The sequence below is a fragment of the Melitaea cinxia genome, chromosome Z (genome assembly GCF_905220565.1).
Source record: "Melitaea cinxia chromosome Z, ilMelCinx1.1, whole genome shotgun sequence".
Classification (NCBI taxonomy): Eukaryota; Metazoa; Arthropoda; class Insecta; order Lepidoptera; family Nymphalidae; genus Melitaea; species Melitaea cinxia.
The window spans coordinates 19,598,513-19,620,989 of NC_059424.1; the positions used below are offsets into that span (position 1 = coordinate 19,598,513).

The 22,477-nt window shown below is 36.0% G+C and overlaps 2 protein-coding genes across 2 annotated transcripts; both read right to left on the reverse strand.

Moving 5' to 3' along the window:
- Nucleotides 1-4,636: 4,636 nt before the first annotated feature.
- On the reverse strand, nt 4,637-5,485 carry LOC123668906. Its single transcript, XM_045602597.1, has one exon. It carries the CDS (start codon nt 5,483-5,485, stop codon nt 4,637-4,639), a length of 849 nt encoding a protein of 282 aa, XP_045458553.1.
- Nucleotides 5,486-8,324: 2,839 nt separating this feature from the next.
- Nucleotides 8,325-10,124, reverse strand: LOC123668907. Its single transcript, XM_045602598.1, has one exon. It carries the CDS (start codon nt 10,122-10,124, stop codon nt 8,325-8,327), a length of 1,800 nt encoding a protein of 599 aa, XP_045458554.1.
- Nucleotides 10,125-22,477: the final 12,353 nt, after the last annotated feature.

Sequence of the window (22,477 nt, forward strand, 5' to 3'; positions counted from 1 at the left end):
CAGACTGTGGCCTGTGAATACTACTGTAGTATTTGCATATATTTTTAATTTATTTGAAATATTTAGAATTAATTATATTTTGGAATTGATGAGGTTCATTTCTCTAAAGCGGTTTCTCAAATGTTTAGTTTTTATAATCGTTCATTAAAATTATTATTATTATTATTTATTTATAGTTTTGTTAGTCTTGATTTGTATTGATTTGATAAAAAAAAACAAGAAATTATTTCAACTATCACAGACTAAGTAAACTGTGTGGTTATGGCAGTAAAGAATGTAGCCACCTTATCTCTTCCCGTGGGTGTAGTAAGAGGCGAGTAAGGGATAACACAGTTCCACTATCACCTTGAAACTTAAAAAGCCGACAGATGGCGGGATATTCAACTGCTGGCTTTGAAATACACAGGCCAAAGACGGACAGCAGCGTCTTCGGTGCGACAAAGCCAGCCCTGCGGTCACCAACCCGCCTGCCCAGCGTGGACTATGGGCAACACACATGAGTTCACGCCATTTTCGGCGCGAACTTGTGGAGGCCTATGTCCAGCAGTGAACTGTGGTAGGGTGAAGTGATAGAATAAACTTTATTGCACACCACTCGGAAAAAAAAATACATAAAACTACTACTAAGTTATTTACACATAGAGATAGTAATGTACATGTATGTGTGCGGTCTTATCGCTTAGTAGCGATCTCCTCCAGACAACCTTTAGAAATAGGAAAATATGCATTGAAAAGGTATGATTTGTAAATAAAAAATTATGCATGCAAATGATGCATTTCCGTTCCCGACTCAAAAAATACAAAAATAAAAAAATAAATTCTTCATACTAAGTAAAACAACTACTTTTATATCGTAAATATTTTTGGTTAGTTTATTTATTTTTTTTAATAATAATAAATAATAATAAAATGATTTATTGCCACATATATACAAGTTAAAATAACACGTTAAGTAAACATACACAAAAAAAAAACATGAAAACATAACATATATTAAAACGTATTAAAATTTGACAAAAAATAAAATATGAATAGGCAATAGGAAGTGGCTCAGCTTCAGCTGACACAGGACTAAAGTCCCATGCAGCGCTGTTTTTCAGCCACTCCCTTCTCCCTGTGATACTGGGTGGGAGTAAGCAGTGTGCTCCCCGGTTTCCGTACGACTTTGTAAATGTATCCAAAGCAGGACATTGACCAAAAAACGATTGTAGTATAAACAATAATATGATAACATGTAAAAGTTACCCTTGCGTGAGCATGCATTTGTGTGTGCGTGTGTATGTGTATGTTTGTGTATGTGTATGTTTGTGTATGTGTGCTTGTATATGAAAAAATCATTTTTGGAAAAAAAAAATTCTCAGATCAAGCAGTTTCCAATGGGCATGACTCAGATTCTCCGCAGCAATTTGTCGATTGAGTAAAGCTTTTCGATACTTTGTCTTAAACGTTTCAGTACTCATTCGACATCTCAATGGGGGTGGTAAGTCATTCCAAATTTTTGCTGCAGAGAATCTGAAGCATCCCCTATACCTTGATGTCTTGTGTTTTGGTATTTTTAAACAAAGTTGCGCGCCTCTGCGTAAGCTATGCAGTGCAAAATCCTTAACCCACATCAGCTTTTCGAACAGATATTCAGGTTTTTTATTCCATATCACCTTATGAATAACACAAGCAAGATTAAGTTCTCTTCTGCCGCTCATATTTAACATGCTTTTGCTATTTAGATACGGGGTAATATGTTCTCTCCTGCCAGTATCATAACAGAACCGTATGCAGGCGTTTTGTACCCTCTGTATTGCCCTCTCTGTGGTCGCCATCAATCTTGGCCCATAGACAGAGCTACAGTAATTAAACTGGGAGAGTACTAACAACTCACAAAGAAGTACACGTAATTTTTCGCTTAAATAACCCCTAACATTATATAGTGTCTTTAGTTTAAAAAAAGCAGCTCGTATTTTATTATTAATGTGTTCTATGTACCTTTGTTCGCCATCGAGAATTAAACCAAGATTACGAGCCGAAGTTACCTGTTCGAGCACAACATTATCAATTTTAATTTCTAATTTGCTATCCAACACATTTTTAATTTGTGACTTTGTACCCAAGACTAACATTTGTGATTTGCGTGGGTTAAGAAAAAGCGAGTTATTTCGCGACCAGTTATAGATATTATCAAGATCTTCGTTAATTTTGTTCGTTGCTTCTTGTGTATCTTTACTATCAAATGAGTAGTATAGCTGTGTATCATCTGCGTATAGGTGGTATTTACAGTGTTTAATGTGTTTATGTAAATCTGCAGTAAATATTGTAAACAACAATGGACTTAGCAAAGAGCCCTGTGGTACGCCCTTTTCCAGTGTTCTAAGGGTTGAGAACTTTAGTTCACCATTTCCGTTTTCTGTAACTACTCTCTGTTGCCTGTGTGTAAGAAATGACTCAAACCATTCGCATGTATCTTTTGAAAAACCGTAATATTTTAATTTGGCTAGAAGAAGTTCCGGTTGTAAACAGTCAAATGCTCGGGAGTAGTCTAAAAGAACCATAATGCTGCTCAGTCCCATGTCCGATGCTTCACTAAGGTCATCTGTCACGTGTAGAAGGGCAGTTTCTGTGCCATAGCCTCTCCGAAAGCCAGATTGGAGTCTGGGAATTATTTTTTTATTTTCTACAAATTGCAGTACTTGGTTTAGGACAACTTTTTCCAAGACTTTAGATAACACCGGTAATATTGATATAGGACGAAGATCTTTTAGTTCAGTAATACTGTTCTTCTTAGGTATTGGTCTCACCAGAGCCTCCTTCCAGCACGATGGAAATTTATTCGTTTCAATAGACTTATTAACTATTTTAGTGATAGCTGGAACTGTCATGTCTAGAGTCATTTTAATCATATCTATATTTAAGCTATCTAGTCCTGATGCTTTTGTTTTGATACTACAGATAATTTTTCTCACATCTATTTCATTTACTGGCTTCAAACGTAACGTATCATTTTGTACAATATTTGAGTTAATTGAATTTTTAATCTGGTCTGAATATGTATTGGCTGGCAACGTTAGGAAGTGATCATTAATTTTATCTGGATCATTTAAATGGTCGGGAATGATATTCATATATTTGTTACTGAGCTGAGCCGTATTTTTTAAACTTTTCCACAGAAGAGCAGGTTTATTTATATGGTTATTTATAAAAAAGTTAAAATATGCCTTTTTCTCCCTCTCTATAGATGCTGTAACATAATTTTTAAGGTCGCGATAGTAATCTTTCAATATTGTATTATTCTTATCTTTACGTGATTTCATTAGGGCTTCGTCTCGCAGACTCATCATAAGCTTTATTGTATCTGTTATCCACGGTTTAGGTTTATCTCTAATAATTAATTTACGCATTGGAGCATGAATGTCAAATACGGTAATCAAGTATCTGTTAAAATTATAAACCATTTCATCTACGTCACTTAAAGTACTGATGTACTCCCATGGTATACTGTTCAGGTCTTCGTTAAATGCATTAGTAACTATATTATTTAAAGCTCTTTGATATTTTACTTGTTTGATAATTTTGGGCTTTTTAACGTTCAAATCAACTAAGACAAGTGCATGGTCACTTAAGCAGTTATTATGTATCACTTTAATATCTTTACATTTTGACGAACTGTCAGTTATAACAAGGTCAAGGATTGTCTGTGAAGAATCGGTAACTCTGGTAGGTTCTTGAACCAGTTGCTCGAGGCTGTGATGATGGCAGAAATTTAAAAGTTCTCTAACTTTTGGAGAGTCTTTGCATGAGATATCAATATTAAAATCTCCTAGAATGCAAGTAAAGTCACAATGCGCTGATATATTTAAGGATGCATCTAAGGCATCCAGGGCCTCCAGCACACCAACACTCTCAGGTCTGTAGGCTGTGCAAAGTGCAATATTTATTCCAGGAAGTTTAACTTCTAACCACATTTGTTCAAGTGAGGATGGTGGGTGTTGTATTGATCTTGTTTTAATGTCTTGCCTTATATAAAAGCCTACTCCACCCCCTCTTTTACCTTGTCTGGCCCTGTGTAAAAATCTGTAATTTGGGATTGCAGGCGCGAGCATCTCTTCTCCTGTTTTGATCCATGTTTCATTTATTGCCAAAATATCAGGAGAGTATTTAAGAATAGAAACTAACAGTTCATCCTTGCCAGTATTTAGAGATCTTGCATTTAGTAGACCGAATCTCAAGTTTTTCCTTTCCGATTTCTTATTGGTCATATATAGTTACAACTAAAATAATAATAATAATAATAAAAAATATATAAAATTAAATTAAATCAGTAGGAAATATGTAATGATATAACAATAACTAAATGAAAACAAATAAGATGTGTTTTGTGTGAATTTGTGCAAGGGTAACTAGTGAAATTACGAACTAGTTAATTAAAAAAAAAAAAAAAAACACAAAAACAAATGCTTTTAAAAATAAAAACTATGAAACAATAAATTTTTCCTGCTATAATACAAGGTCATAAACAAGTTAACAAAATATAAAATATGTATTAGACCAGCAAAATAAAAGAATAGATTTAAGAAGAAAAAAAAAAAAAAAACTAAATTAAAATTTAAAATTAAATTAAATCTAAAAATTAAATTAAAAATTAAAATTAAATATGTGGATTTCCAAAAAATTTTGAAAAGTCAGATTCCGTGTGGATCCGGTATCTGGGTTTCCCTTGCTCCTGTCGCACAAATATCTTTGCGTCTCGTATCCACACGTATTTCAGCTTTGCGTCACGAGCCAAAGCTTTAACTTTCAAAAACAAGAGCCGGTTATGTCTAGTGAGCCGTTCGTTTATGTATAGGGGTCTAGTGGGTCCGGGGAGCTTAAGATCGTTTGTATTGACGCCTCGTTTGCGCGCGGCTTGTAGCAAGGCGTCTCTCGGTGCGCGGCGAGTTAGGCGCACCACTAGTGGTCGAGGAAGCCCCGGAGCGCTGTCTGTGTCCGCCTTCCGCATGGGACCCACGCGTCCCGCAAACACTATGTCCTTCTCGTCGAGATCCACACCTAACCTCTTCGAAAGAGTGACGACAAGCCGAGTGCAATTCTCGTCCACTTCTTCTGAGCAGCCTGCTACTTCGACGTCGTTGGATAAGAGTGCTTGGTCTCTATCAGCAATCTTAGCCTGTAGCTCTGCGACTGTGCTCTCGATGTACGAGGCGATCGTGCTTGGGGGCTGTATGTTCTCTGGCTTTGTTTCCAATAAAGAAATCCGTGCCTCCAGTTGATCTAAGCGCTGGTTTTGGCTTTCGATGGCGTTTTTAATTTCAGCAATTCCCTGTCGTATGCTCTCCGTTTGACTATCCAACAGTCCCCTCATATAGCTTTTTATTTCATCCAATAGATCATTATATCCGGTGCTGTCTAAAGTAATTGGACTTCTTTGTTGACTGGATGCAGCCGAGACTGTAGTCTTCTTTTGGCGGTTTGTTATGTTGCTGTTCAAAGGATTCATGTCAGTTCCGATTATTACTCAGTTCAAAAAAAAAAAAAAAAAAAAAGAAATAAAAAATAATAATAATAAGCTATCAAAAAATTTATAAAGTCACTGTGGGGATCGAACTCGGATTGAGTCGATTTGTTGCGGTGGGAATGTAGGTGCCAGATACACTACACCAATCGAGCACGATCGTTAGTGATGAATTTATTGAAGTGTTCCAAGTTCTAAGGCCGAGTTAATATTTAGTTAATATTAATAATTCAATGAGTCACTGAGACACAAACAATACGAGTATTATACACGGCACTGTTCACTAGAGTTCGACCGTTAGTTGAAAATTCAAATTCAAATACGTCTCACTTCCTTTAAATACGTATGAATTAAGTAAGATTTTTACACCACGGCTCCGGCACTTGTTTTAGTATTTCAGTTTTATAACTTTTTGACTGTACTTTTAATTAAAACCACTTTTTATGAATTTAGAATCAGAGGATACAGTACTTGCGTCTAGTTGGTTCCGCGGGCGCGCGGGGAGTCCTTTTAATTTAATTAATTAGTCTTTTTAATTTAATACATTATTTTTATAAGTTTTGCTTTGCGAACGACGTTATTTTATGTTATTGTGAATTTCTAATTTTTTAATCAAGCTCTATTTAAAATGGAAATTTACGACGTTAAAATCAACATTTGTTTATAAGTGAAAGTGATTTGTGAAAAAAAAAAAAAACGTATTAATTTTAATCTTAAATAAAAAGAACATTATGTTAATATAATTCAATATTTTAAATTGGATCGTAAATCGTTATAGATGAGCATCGTAGCTCGTACAACTTTGTCGCGCTCGCTTCCGTCAAGCGTTCTGACTATTAATACTCGTCTGGTAGACTCTTACCACCGAATAGGCTGGCTTAACAGCCATATGTTAACACATATACTTTTTAAATCATTAAAAGAAAATGCCTTTAAAAATATAAGCTTTGTGGGAGCAGTTAATGAATTATCATACCGGATACAACTCTGCTATCGTCTATCGTCTGGCTCATAGTTGATATCCTAACATTCACAGACCTAACAGTTAGGGTACATTTATATGAACGTAAAGCACGATCACGATTTCAACTACAATTAGCGGAATAACCGTGAGAATATCCCAAAAGTTAATCTAATCAAAAATAAAGTCGTCAAAGATAATTGTCAAGGGACTTTTAATCGTACTTCAGTTGTGGAATTTTCCGTTTACATAGCTACTGGACTATGTAGTACAAATATAAGAATTTGTTTAAAATCCATTTTTACATAGTGAGGATTTTAATTGGTATTTTCGTGTGTCGCCGTCATTATATTTTGAAACTAGCTGTGCCCACGACTTCATCCGCGTGTGATTAAATAAAAAGTTATTCTTCAGTTCGCAGAGTTATAAAATAAATAAATTTCTAAAATAAAAATAGCCTAAGTTACTCCTTACTACATCTAAATGCCAGTGAAAGCCGGAACAAACAGACAGACAGACAGACAAACAAAAATTGAAAAAAATGTTATTTTGGTTTGTGTACCGTGTATAAATCCATTTGCATTTAGTGAAAAGCAATTATTATAATATTACAAACAGACGCTCCAATTTTATTTAATTGTATAGATGACATAAGTAGCACAACGCCTACAAATGTCAATGATAAATTGATTTATTTGTTAAGTTTGTTTGAATGTTTCATTGTTTATATTATTTTTGTCGGTAAGAAAGTAAACTTTAACTGTATAATATTAATAGTAACCGTAATTTTATTTCGTTACTCCTAGTAGGGAACAGATCCGCCAACCTGCAGTGGAACAGCGTGGTGGATTAAGCTCTAATCTTTCTCCTACATGGAGAAAGAGGCCTATGCTCAGCAGTGGGATGTTACTGGCTGTATGTTAATTATATTTATAGCAGTGTGTTTTATTAATTTTGGATTTCGCCTGAATTTTTAGTTGTGTAAGTTTTTTTTTTAATTTGTTGACCATATAATGACACGTCATCTGCCCCCCAACTATGAATATAAAATTGTATTTGTGAAAAACTATTTTTTTATATCAAATATTACATGAAGATTAACGAGCAAATTACAAGTACCTTGTTTATTTTTGTTTTGGGTTTAGTGAAAAATTAACATACATAGACATGAACGTAAAATCGTAAACACAATTAATTAAAAGTAAGTAATAAAAACAGGTTGAAATCTACATAACCATTAAAATGTAACTTTTTTTTTTGCTAATGATATTGACTATTATTAGACGATAAAAAAATACACATTTAAACTGTCATTAAAAGGTCGTTGTAGTGATGTTAGTGTCAAAGTTAACTACTTCTATCATGTAATAAAAAAAATATATAACGAATTAATACATACATACATATAATCACACCTCTTTCCTGTAGGGGTAGGTAGAGACCACTTCTTTCCACTTGCTACGATCCTTACATACTTCTTTCGCTTCGTCCACTTTCATTATTCTCTTCATACATGGTCTTCGGTTTAGGGTACTCTTGGCTGGCCCTTTTTCAAAACGTCCCTTATTTGGTATCGGAACGTCCACCTTTTTTTTTTTTTACGTTGGAAAATGCATTTACGCACTGACTCCGCCGCCGAGCTGGGCAGCGGGAGTGTGGGGCTCCCGGCGGTAGGTGCAATGCCGGACTACCCACTAAAAACCAACGGTGCCCTCGTCGTCCTAGTGGGGCGCCACGGTACCACTAATAAGTATTCTCCGTGACGCCCCGACGTATGACCGCAAGTGCTGCGCGGTCGCCTTCGCTTGTAGAGCGCTCACGGGTACGAGAGCGCTCTATAACTCCAGGGAGTTGGGGAGGAGGCTACGACGACATCGCCGCAGCCTCCTCCGCAGCTTTTCGACTATTTGGAGGGGGGGCACGCCCCACCGCCATCCGCCGGACCTTTGGGGGACGACAAACCCGCCCTCCCATTATGTGCACCGCCGGTTTTCCGGCGCTGGTGCAGACAGCACAGCTCGGAGCCCTGGTGCAGTTTCTGGCAATATGCCCCTCCTTGCCGCACCGGTAGCATAGACCACTCCGGTCTACCGCGAAGGGACATGTTGGGCGGGTGTGCCCTATGCCCATACATTTGAAGCAGCGCAACGGGCGCTGCTCCAGCAGTTTGACTCTGGCAGAGCTCCAGCCGACAAGTAGTCTGCCGGCCTCCGCCAGAGCCTTCGCGGCAGGGATCGGACACCTCAGTATTGAGGCGCCCATCCCTCCTGGTCCAGTCCTTATTTCGCCAGTTTTAATGGCGCCGACGTCGCATTTGCTGGCCTTGGCTGCCGCCTCGGCCACCATTTGTTTAGTGACGGAGTCGTCCAGTCCAGAAACTCGGAGACTCGCGAGCTTCATGGGCTGGACGACTCTTGCCGTGCCTTCGAGGACGCGGTCGAGCTCCTGCGCCAGACGCTGTGCCGCTTCCGAAGTCTGGCCTTTCGCCAGCTCCAACAACCTAGCTCCGGTTGCGGCAGTACGCATGTTCAGCCCCTCATTTATCCCTAGGTCAGCCAAATTCAGCGTTTCCGCAGCCCGCTGGAGTAAGTGGCTGTAGGTGACCCCCTGTTCCTCTGCTTCTGGCTCCAGTGTGATGAGCACTGCGGGCCTACAGGGGGCCACCAACCTGGGAGGACGGGATTTCGCCTTCTTCTTTTTCTTCTTTCGCTGCTGCTGTGACTTCGCAGCAGCGGCACCCGACGCAGGAGGTTTGTCCTTACCCTTCTTCTTGTTTTTAACAACGGCGACCCATTTGTCATCACGAGGTCGGGTTACCGTTGTATTGTCGACAGCCGTCGCAGGGGCCGTGGAGACCGTGGTGGCTTTTGCCTTTCGCGCCACCTTTTTCTTTTTCGCTGGTGGTGGCGGCTGCAGCGTACCCTCTGTGGTGTCTGCTGCCAGCGGTAGACGAGCAGTCTTCGCCAGCGGCAGTCTTTCTTCGATGCCTGCGAGACGGGTGTCAAGCATCTGCTCGATTGAAGAGAGCAGGGACGCTCGCATCCGTTCCTCTCTGTCCGTTTCGCCATCCTGCGCTGGGCCAGAGACAGCTCGCAAAGGCCGGTCCTTGACCAGTTCCGCCATTTGTAATTTTAGGTCCTCAACGTCTCTCCTCAGCCGAGTGTTCTCCGCTTGGAGTTTGCGGACCTCGTCTGAGGAGGTACGCTCTTTCAGTGCCTCCACCGCAATGCTAATCGAGAAGGCCGCATCCTTCAAGGCCTTCACGAAAGTCCCCTTTAGGTTCGATGATCTCGTCGCCACTTTGAGTATCATGTCGACGTCCTTCGCGACTTGTACGCCTAGAGCCTCGACAATGCGGACGTCGCCGACGTCCAGTCCTATCGCTCGGCGTCCTTCCTCCGCCTTCAAAACTTCTGCCTCAAGCGCTTTCTCGCGCGAGGCCGCTTCTCTTTGGCTGCTGCGCTTGCGTGCTAGCGCAGTCAGCGGCAGATGACTCTCGTCGTCCGATGTTGGCGACAACGAGGCCAAGTGCAGTCGGGGCCGTTTCCCGACAGATCGGGCCCTCCTACTAATCGGCAGACTGTCATCAGAATCGAGAGCAGTCTGCCCCTCCGACGCGTTCTCCACACCATCACTATCAGTAAAGTTTTTATTGATATCCATTTTGTTCCCACGAGTATGGGGGAAAGGGTGGTCAGCCCGAGGTAACACCCCCTGTACCTGGGCAAGCCTCGCGTAACCCCACTCTGGCCTCGGCGGGGCTGCAGAGCAGGGGATCGCACTAGAGACTGAACTTCCCATCAGCCATGCATCCCCTCGCGCTGCGTCGCCGCTTGGGATTCGGGGTGATTTTTTATAGAGGTTTTCTTCCTCGCGGTCCGGCCGGTTAAGGCAAGACCCTCGGTCCCGTACGTGGCCGCGAGACATGACCTCGACACCACGAAACGGGATTACGATAATAGGACGGTGAGCGAACAGGACTCCTGTCCACTCTGTCCGACGGCGGGGTAAGCGCACGCCGAACCCATCCACCCCCCGTGGTGACACAGTGCGCGAGCGCTGTGCCACCTGATGCACTCACGGGACAACTCTGATGTAGAGCGCCGGAATGCATCCCCGCACGTCGGTCGTCAGCCGCGACGGGCAGCAGTGCCGCGATTGTGATACTGCTGCCCGCCCCGTTGCCCAGGGTGCACCACGAGGAGGTCACCGACAAGCACCCCATCGGAACGTCCACCTAGGTCTACCCCTTCCAACCCTTCCATTCACACTTGCCTTATACACTTTTTTCGTCAATCGTTCTTCACTCATTCTCTCGACACGGCCAAACTATCTGGGCATACCTTTCTCAATTTTTGTCACTACATCTTTTTTTCAGACCACAAGGTTTCCTTATCTCACTATTTCTTATCCTGTCACTCAGTTTAACTTCTATCATACTTCTTAACGCTCTCATCTCAACTGCATTTATTCTGCTTTCATGTTTCTTCTGCCATACCCAACTTTCACTTCCGTACATGAGTGTCGGAACCAAAAATTATAAATAATGAATATAATGTACTAAAAATTATAATGTAACCAAAAGTCAACCAAATAATGAATGAATGATGAAGTAACCTAAGAAAGAATCAATGAGCTTAACTATTATTTATTCCATTGTAAAAATTATTTCAATATCACATTTCAACACCAGTATTTATGATCTTATACATAAGTTTTTTTTCTTTGTGTTTGACTTGCTAAGTAACCGGAGTCCAAGCAGACACAATAGAAAATATTTATTCATAGACAGCATATTTTTGCTATATAGTATATACAACAAAATATCGTATAATATCGTGAAATTATGCCGTCTTACATACAGTATAATCCTTATACTGTAACATTATACATAACACAACCTACAGTATTTTTATAGATTTGGTTTCTCTGTACTTTTACAGTTTGAATATACTATTCATGGGATAATAATATGAATGTTCTTTATAGAATCGTAAACTATGCATTTGATCATATCATGATCTTCAGCAGTGTTGTGCATGAGCCCATAAAGGTTTCTGAGTTGGTATGACCAAAAAATACCATAATTGTGTTTGCAGGCAAACGAAGAAAAACCGACTTCAATAATATCAAAAAGTAATACAATGTAGGTAGACGAAAAAATAGTCAAGTAAATACGCATTATCAAAGATTACTCCAAAAGTTGTAATTAGATCTTAATGAAATTTAAGTATGACCACATCATAAACATCGGCTTTCGATTAGATTAAAAATCATTAAAATCGTTACATCCAGTAAAAAGTTATGCGAATTTTCGAGAGTTTCCCTCGATTTTTCTGGGATCCCATCATCAGATATTGGTTTCCTTATCATGGTACCAAACTAGGGTAACCTAACTACTATCTCCTTTCCAACAAAAAAAAAAGATATCAGAATCGGTTCATAAACGACCGACTTATCCCCGAACATACATACATAATATATATATATATATATATATATATATATATATATATATATATATATATATATATATATATATATATATATATATATATATATACGGTCGAATTAAAGCGCGCAGGGTACAGCTAGCTCTGAATAAATTTTGAAAACTATAAACAGTCTATAAAAATGGAGTTTAATTATGTAAATTGCATTCATTTCTTTAACATCAGTCAGTATAATTTGTCAAAGGCTAATGAAAATAAAAACATTTATAACGAGAAATTAATATTTACTGTTTTTGAAAAACTTTATAACTCGGACGGGTAAGTCAGTATTATTTACGTCTAAATGTATGATCACGATAAGCTACGGCATATTTTAGAATTATTAAATTGTCAACTTGCCGCTGACTTTCGATCCATCATACATATAATAAAAATGTAACGCATCGCTGTCTGTACATGAAAGATATATAAAAAAAATATATATTATTGGGACCTTTATCAACGCAAATAGCACCCAAAAAATTTATTGTTAGAATTATTGTCTGTTTGTCTGTACGTGTGCACGTTAATCTCAGAAAGGGCTTATTCGATTTAGATGCGATTTTCACTATTATATTGTGGTAAACTTTACTTTACATTTGGTGTTTGCTTCATGTCAATCGATTCATAAATAAAAAAGCTATGCTAATTTAAAGGATCACGTTGAACATGTCAATATCTAAAACGCGGACGAAGTCGCAGGCACAACTGGTTTGAAATATTTCTAGCTTACGTATAATATGTGCCATATCTTGAACCATTCAAAACGTTGTCCAAGAGTTTCTTTTATACTCTAGTCGTAGTAGTAGGTCGTTTCAAGGAACGGATATGCTACGTAGAACTATTTTGATAATTTTTTCGAGAGCTCGACTGAATTTATCATCACAAATGTAATGTGTGTATATGAAAGTCAATCCTTCAATATTACATTACAGTATGGTTTATTTAAAATAGTTGGATTGTAAACATTTTTGAATATCATATCAAAAATTGACCGCTCCAGCGGGGTTCGAACCCGCGTCTCCGACTGACCATGTCGGCGCTCTAGCCAATTAAGCTATGGAACGATGTACCCGCTAGATCGAAATTTTTGATATGATGATTTTTATATTCGGTTTAAGCGAACCGTGGCGCCGTCTATAGTGATAGTAGACGGTAACACAGAAATAAAATCGTAGATATAGTTGGATTGATTAATATAAATCTGTCTGTAATCTGTGTTTAATAATCTGTGTTTAATATAAATCTATTGTGTAGTTTACTCAGTCGTATGGCCATAGAGGTAATAGTTTAAAAACGCTATTAATTGTTATAGGTATACATTTGCTTGCAACAACAATCTACCCAAAATAACTAAATAGTGCGTTATTTTTGACAAATTCCAGACAGCAATCCACATTTTATTTTGATCGCATCGTTTTTCTTCCTTGATGTTAAATAAATTATATTTATTTGCTCACTCGCTTTAGTCTATTACAATACATGATTGTACATAGGCTTTCCAATTTCGCGACAGATACTCAGACTCTTCGTAATCCTCATCCAGCTTTCACCGACCATTTTGCGTAGCTCGTCAGTCCAGCGGGCCAGAGGACAACACTGCATTTACCGATACGCGGTCTCTATTTCAGGACGCATCTGCTTCGGTAGCCATTTGTCGTGTAATTCAAGTGGCCAGCCCATTGTCATTTCAAATTACTAATTTTACTATGCCGGTTACTTTAGTCCTGTTGCGAATAATTGCATTCCTGATGTTTTTTCATTAAGATAGAGCATAGCTCGGTCCATAGTAATTTGAGTGACTTTAAATTTGTAAACTTGTTTGAAGAACTCTTCGATAAGTGCAAGTATAAGTTTCTACCATAGCACCTTTTGCCGTAGGACTAGGTATTATGCACAATACTTGGATGAGTAGTTTGCATGCAATGTACGTTCATTTTTGTCGCGTATGTTCAAACTATGGTATGACCTTCCTCTCGAGGTTTAGTCTGATAGCTTTATTTTGGAAGTTTTCAAGCGTTAAATGTATAGACATCATCAACATCTTTTTCCAAAAGTCCGACAACGTTACGCGTAACTCAGATTCAAGCCATATAATGTCGGCTATACCGTCCGCTTTTTTGAACCCATAAAGTATTTGTCCCATAAACAATGTCCACTTCTCCGCGCCATATGTTCAATTATATATACTTACACTCAATTTATTTTCTAGACTAACTACTAGAGACTAAGTTGTTAATTAAGTAAGTAATTAGAATAATCTTAAGTGTAGCTTGTCCTTAATTGGTTACAAAGGTCAGATTGCAATCGCTATGCAAAATAATATATCAAATCCTACCATCTCCGTTGACCTTAGTGTTAAATTCAGGGAAAACGCTTTATATGGTATTAGATGCTTAAGTTCATAGTCAGTGTATGCGTCAGTTTTAAAGGCGAATAAAACTGCCAAATATAAAATTAAAAACTCCAGGCCATTGTTTATAAGAATGGTTTTTTTTTTCGGTATATCATTTTTTTTTACTTTATCAATTTTAACTCTAAATTTATAACACATTTTATAATAATACCTTACCTGAGAAAGGTCGCAGCTGTTCAAAATCTCGAGCAGCCCCGACTGGGGAAGCGCCTCGACTTTATAGAAGGTCACAGCTAAATAATACTGCTCTCAAGCAGTGATGTGTTTCTGTGGTGAGTAAGGTGACCAGAGCTCCAAGGGGGTTTAGGGGGTAGGATTGGCAACGCGCTTGTGATGCTTCTGTTTTACATACGTCTATAATCTACGGTAATCGCTTACCATCAGGTGTGTGGTGCTGTTTACTGACCTAATTGCATAAAAAAAATAACCTACATTATTCCCTCATTTTATTAATAGAAAAAAAGAGCATAGATTATCCTCCAGATAGTATACGTGGATCGTATAAGAAAGGTACGTATAGGTAAAAATTATATATAGCGCGCCATTTTTATTTATGAATAAATATTTTTAAAATTAATCTAATTCTTGGCTATGAAAATAAATACCTACTATGTAAACAATACAAAATTTTAAGATATCTGTATATTATATATGCTGCCGTGGAAGTACAGTGACTCCTTGTCCTTAATATGAAAGAAATCCCTTATCACATTTCTTATAATAATAAAATTAAATATCTGCATTTATATCAGTTAATAAATTTAAATTAATTTGTTTGTTTTGAACAGTTTAATAAATTATTAATAAATCGCTTATCGAGATACATAAATTACAGAAATGGAAATTAAATTAATTTGATTGTTTAATTGGTTGACTAATTGAATTGAATGGTTGATAATGGCAAATTGCTAATTGTTTGACTGTATGTATGTATGGGTTTGGAGGCGAAGATAAGTATGCAAAAGGTTAAACGAGTTTGTTGTTTAATCGCTCGGAAATCGTTGTTTGTTTTGCGATTTTATTGAATCTTTATTTAACAACTGTTATGGTGACTTATTTCTGGTGGTGTTGGGTTCAATTTCCGCTGCACTAGATATTTGTATTTTGTAAAAATATTTCTATTTAGTTTGAGTGTATATCGTGTTGTGTAGTTTCCATACTGTGCTTCAGTGCGTTAAGCTTTCGGTCCATTTGCTATTATAGATACAACATAGCAATTTTCTCTAGTAGAGATAATAATATCCGTAGTCGGTAGTGAAGCAGCGTTGTAAATTAAGGATTCTTTAGAAACTTATGCCTGTGTACAATGAAGATATACCAAGTAAGGTCATCACAACTTAAGCTCCCTCTCCCATATTGTCACCGGCGGTATTTCCTAGTCTAGTTTTAATATTTATATAATTGTTTATGTTTTACTTTATTTACGAGAAGCCTTACATAAGGTATGACGTCACATTCGCCCCCGCTTCGTTACCATAAACGTTCCTTTGATGTTAATAAGCTATGATTAATTATTATTATAAGCACTTAATATAGTCTTCGTTTTTATTATAAACTAAGTGACTCGCGCGGTTTCACCCACTTTAGTTTGTCATTACTGTTGAAGCCGCACATACATTTTTTCGTAGGTAGTAAGTTGGGCTGATCCGTCACGCTCTGAGGTGAAAGGCTCGATCGGGTGAACTCGGGACCGCCGAGTGTTCCTGGGCGAGAAAGATACAGACAGCTGCTCTTCGCTGTTGTGTCACTGTGCTTAGTATATTTACAATTGAGTTTCCACTTCTTCCGTGCGGTCTCGTGGCCTTTTTTCTATGCTATTTTAACCGCGTTGTTATATAATATATAGGTCATTAAACCTTGTTTGTCTAAATAAGTGGGCTTTTAGATCTAGAAAATAAACTAGTCTGTTAATTGTTCAAATAGTGATTAAACAAACATACTATTTGATCATATAATATTGGTACAGATTTGTACCTATTAATTGTTATTATATATTAGTCGTTTGTAAATGTCGGAGGCATTACGTAAATTAAATATTTGTACTGGGATGAGCTAAGTTGTTATTGCGACTTAGTATTCTAAGCCTGTAAATCTATACTGAAGTTAGCTATATTTTAAAGTAATATTTTGTCGTCTGTTTACAATCTGTATATTGCGAATTTTAAAAGTTCTTTGATAACAAAAAAATGTTAATTAAGTTAGATTTTAATTATGTTTTATGAGTAGTATGATTATGGTGTGTGCCATCAGTGAGGCTCAAAAGGGTTTATTTCACTAAAATCAGCCCTATCAAGAAAACAATTATATAGGGACTAGATGTGTACCGCGGTTTTACCCGCGTTAATTTGAGAATATACTGAACTTACTAAAATATTATATAGCCTATAGCCTTCCTTGGTAAATGGACTTTTCAAAACAAAAATAATTTTGCAATTAGAACCATTTGCGGGTCAATAAAATTAGTATCATTTTAGTACTATCTATTTTATAAGAATTAAATCCTCCTTTAAATATCTTAGTAAGTTTATTGTCATAATTGTCTATTTTATATTAGTTAACAGTATAATGTGTTGATTCAGATGCATATATCAATCATCAGTCCCTCAAAGTAATCTTAAGTAAGTCAAGTTTGAGAATTATATAATACCTATTACATGAAACTGTTCATTTATATTTTGTGACCAAAACTAATGACATTTTAAATTGGCACTGATTCATACTTAGTTGTTTTCTTATTGACGATTTAATTTAAACAGAAATTCCTTACGTCAATGGTTTGTCTGTGCTACCCATAGAGCAACACGGAGGGGAGTAGCCATGCATAGGCGTTCCTCTTTGTCAAGGTATAAGTCCAAATGGTCCTACGCGTACAATAAAACTAGTTGCAGCCGCACTGATCACTAGACCAAATCTAGTTGCGTGATTGAATCAACGTTCTTCAAAAAATGCCGGATTGTTCAGTTTTTTGCTGCAAAAAGGGATCTGCCACATCAAATTTACTAAAAGATGGCGTTACCTTTCATATGTAAGTATTCTTAATGACATTATTATTGTATTCTTCTTTTAAACCTTTTTAAAATAAAAAATTACAAATGTTATCAGCCGTGTTGTATCGGATTTGTTTACCAACACATGCCGCTCGCTCTCATACAATATGCAGATCGGTCGAGCGACTGATCCGAGTCTATTTCCGAGAAGTTGCTGTCGCCGAGTGATAGTGTTGTTACCGGTTTGTTTGTAGATAGTTATCGATAAAAACGGCAAAGGCAAAGGAGGAGAGAGACGTATTTAAGATTCTGATTTATTTATAATATGATATTGCGAGCTTAATTTTAATATACATAGTTTTATAGTAAAATTGCATTAAATGTAATACAAAACTAACGAGTATTTACACATTTTACTAGAATTACTTAGTGTTAACTTCGACCATAATATCTTATATTATTTTTTTCAGGTTTCCTAAAGAACCAAATTTAAGGCATACATGGAAAAAAAATTGTAATAACAAACTAACCTGGACGCCCACAAGAAATAGTGTTATTTGCTCAAATCATTTCAATACCTCTGACTTTCAAGTGTGGAACTGGCAAGATTAATAATGGAAAAATATACCGGCACAAGCATTTCTTTCTTAATGAAAAAAGAAAACCCACAAAAACGTATTCGTCATATTTATAGAAAACTAATCCATTTTAAAAACCAGCAATAGATACAACTGTCACTGGTTTTTAAAATGATATAAACATTTAGTTTATTTTTGACATGATAATTATTGTAGTACATAATAAATGAAGTCCATCTTTATAATAATTCCTTATTTTTGTATCACTTTAAAAACCTAATTTCCCTAACCGAGTACTTGAATTTATCGATAATGCGTATCGACAGTTGTTACAATAATGGTTATAAGAAACTTGTCAGTGTAGTTGCGGCATGTCATTATACTGTAATGACACAATGTATCTATGGTGTGTGAAAAATGTGTGTTTTTAATTTATATGTGTGAGTTTCGTAGTGACGTACGATTATTTTTGTGTGGGAATTAGATAAAGTATGCGTGTGTGTGATTTCTCCCCGCAAACAATGACATACAGTTTTGTATTGGTAAAAATCGCTATGGCGACTCCTCTCCGTGTTGCTCTTTGGTGCTACCTCAATTTTTACACTCAAATTATATTTTAAACAATACTTTTTAATCTTTGATGTGTCAACGTCTAATAAATCAATGAACGCCGGCTGCATGCACGAAAACGGATGACTCATTGTCCCGTTATGCTCATTGTACACTTGCGCCGCATCTATTTCTCTTCCACTCGATTGGCCTATGCGTCCGAGGAGATCTTTTGTTATGGTGTTGTCACGTTAAACTATCGTCCGCAAACTAACTATACAGACAATCGATTTTTTAAAATATGCTTTTAAAAATGAAAAAAAAAATATGTATCATTGCGTAAAAGATATAATAATAGTTTGTATATATATCATATCTGGCTTAATATTTTTGTGGACTTACGTATTCGGATATTTCGTTTTGTTGATATTACTGTTCAAACGTATATCATGTTTATTTGAATGGTAAATAAAGATTGGTAATTGATTTAAGCGATGCGCAAAAATTATGTTAATGTTAATAACTATAGAATTTTTATTCTATATATGTGTTTTTGTTTAAACATAAACACAGTCGTAAAGGAGTCGTCTAAGACTAGTTAGCGTATGGAAATTTTAATCAAAGCTGAAATATGTATTTTAAATATATAGATATTGTTTTCTAATATTCACGCGAATTTCACTTATTATAATGAAACAACTTTTTTGGTTTTTATCGCGGTTTATTAAGTTTTTTATATGCCCGACGTTTCATATACTTTACAGCAACCGTGGTCACGGGAGGACTGTCCTGTTGAGTCCTGCCGTGACCATGGTTGCTGTTTCATTATTATTTAGACTATAAAGTAAAATGTCCTTAAATAAATTTATGTGCTCTTAGCTTCACAAATGACAGATCTACTCATAGAAAAAAAGTTTTAACCCTTCATTTACTATTTAAAGAATGTAATAACAAGTTTCAAGTAAATAATTTAAATAGTTACACGGAATATGCGTAAATTTAATGTTGATTTTATCTAATTTAAAGATTAAATCTATATATTTTATCTTATAATAGATTAACTGATATATTAGAGATAGTTGTAGATAGTATAATATAAATGTGTTATTATTTAAATGTAGGTATCGGCTTACTATAAAAATAAATAGATAAACAATGCTATCAAAAAAACAATGTAATGATTATTTTTCTAAGTTTCCTTAACCTTAATTTAAACGTCACGATTAAGTAAATAGTCTAGCAGAGTTTTTAGTTAGTATGTTGATGTCGGTGATCCTCCATATTCTTGTTAGGCTAGCTTCGTAGCCAGAAAAAATATAACACGATATACTTAGTTGTCAATCTAGTCACATTTAAGGCGGTTAATGTATTGTTGGTATGCTCGAAAAATGAGACAATCGAAGATTCTTCGTATATTTCTCCGTAAATCACTACGCCAGCAAATGCGTTGTCCTGACGGTCATCGGACTTGGGTGAGCCAATCACCTTCCGCATATTTTGCACTAGCGCTCAGCGGTTCTGCAGGCGTTAATTTAAGGGAAAAATCTCCTATAATCTTCCGCAGTCGGTATCTAACATAAAAATATTTTTTCATTTCGGACCAGTAGTTCCGGAGATTAGCGCTTTTAAGCAAACGAATCAAAAACTTTTTGGCTTTATAATATTAGTATAGATAATGTTGTAATGAAACTCTCAATTACCATCTGCTATCTCTCGTGCACTTCTTTTACGGTAATTTTTTTTTAACATGCGGCAAACTGAAATGAATTTAAATAAAATATATTTTTCGGCATAAGGTGATTACATAATTAAAGAACGTCAAAAAAGAATCTACATTTTCAAAAAGAGTAACAAGAACAAAAAGTCAATTGCTACATCTTTGCATTAGGTACATAACAAACTTAGGTGCTCACGTGTTATCCAGCAACCTTGACTTAGTCACAATATTTAGTGCACCCTAGATCCTAGTGTCTCGATGGACATCACTATTCTGTTATATTATCAGTTTTATTAAATGTTCATTTACATTGACGGACGATTGACGAAAACTTAGTTCCTCATTAACTTATCATACAATATTTATATCATACCCTTTAAAAAAATATGTAACTAAATATTAAAAGTATGGATGAGAATATAAGCATAACTCATAACTTTCACTCGGGTTCGTGTTAGTTTCGGTCTGAAACATATCTAGCTTGTTGCGTTATCGTAATTCAAAATCTAAGTCGAAATCTAAATGGCGACTGAATTATAATAAAAATCTATTTGGTTTTATTACGTTTTCTATCTAAGAAGTCGTCCGGATTTTCGAAAAAATAAAAGCAATAAAAATTATTGCAATTTTATTTAAATTAGAGAAAGGTGTATTGATGTCAAAAATTAGTCGAAATACGATTTCAGTTAAGTTAATTTTGAGAAATTTTAATGGATTCATTTTGAGCGCGTCCATAAGCTCTCCAATGAATATTTTTCTATGAATATAATGATGTAAATAATTAAGTTTAGGTCTTCACAACTGAACACTGTTAAGATATAATGATTTATCGTAAAATTCTTACGGAAGACTAAAGCCATCTTACTTCTTACTACTTGTGTAGTTTTCTATAGTGATTAACGTATCCAGAATTTTCGGGGATGCGCTTTTTTGATAACATGGGTAGGGTCAGTTTTTTTTAAACGTTAATTGTACTGTTTCGCTACTTCGTGTTATAGCGTGTACGCTAAGAGATCTTATTACATTTAGACAATATAACTTAAAAAGGTAAAATAGTTATTAAAGTAAGTTTAGAATTTTACCGGCTTATCGATAAATAACAAAGGTGAAAACTTTTATTTATTTTGAGTAACATTAACAAAGATAATATATTGTTAAGATTTTAATGAATTTAATAGATAAAATATGATATATTAAAATAGTTTCAAAAACTATGCATAAATTTTTAGAATCGAAACGCTACCATAAAAGAATTTGCCATTTGTATTAATTTATAAAAAGTCACTTATAAATGAATATTAAACGAATAATTTCTCTTCACTTTAACTAAGAATCGGATATTTTTTTTTTACTTTCTTTACATGTTGCATAATGCATCAAATATAAAAATAAAATATATAAATTTTGATGCATTTTTTCGAATATTCTTATAAAAAAAATGCAAAATTGATTTCTTATTTATGTCTATTATAATCAACGGCATTTTGTATTTGATACTGTTCTTTTTGTCTGTCTTCTTCTTTTTCTGATTAAAATGGCTTTCAATAGTGCCAAACGAGCACAGATGATTTTTTTGTCTGATCTTTTGGTTTGTCTTTGTTTTGTCCGCGTGCCATACCGAAAGTGCTGAATTAATCTGAATGAAATTTGCCAGGTATTAAGTCACGAGCTTTGACACTGAATACTGTATGCCCCGAAATTCAATACGGCTCGTTCAGGCGAAGGTATGAAATTCAAATTGTGTTTAGTGCCGGGCGATAAATATTGTACATCGATCTTTGAAAAGAGACAATTGGCTCAATTTCAGCTTCATTGAACGTCATAGTCAAGATACAACAATCACAGATCGTTCTTATTGGGCATATACATACCTGCCAGCTGAGGTCGAGGGCCAATTTTTGTAGTTTTACTGTCCTAACTTTAAGTATTATTTTAATTTGAATATTTTAAACCCAAAACTCGAACAACTGTGTCGGCTTGTCGGAAGGTCAATAACATAATAAATATATATTTAACAATGTTATATAATGAGATAGATAACTTTGTGACATTGGTCACGTTATTTCACATAAACGGCTATTAGATTTCTATATAATATCTCTGTATATGTTGTTTAAAAAGTTGCATTTCGAATCTACAATATATGTTTTTCTTTACATTTTGACATCAATCAACTAATAATAATGCTTAGGTTTTGAATTCGTTCACGATATTTTGTAATAGGAGTAAGACGTATGTATTATCAATGAATTTTATTCTACTCTAGTAGAATAGAAA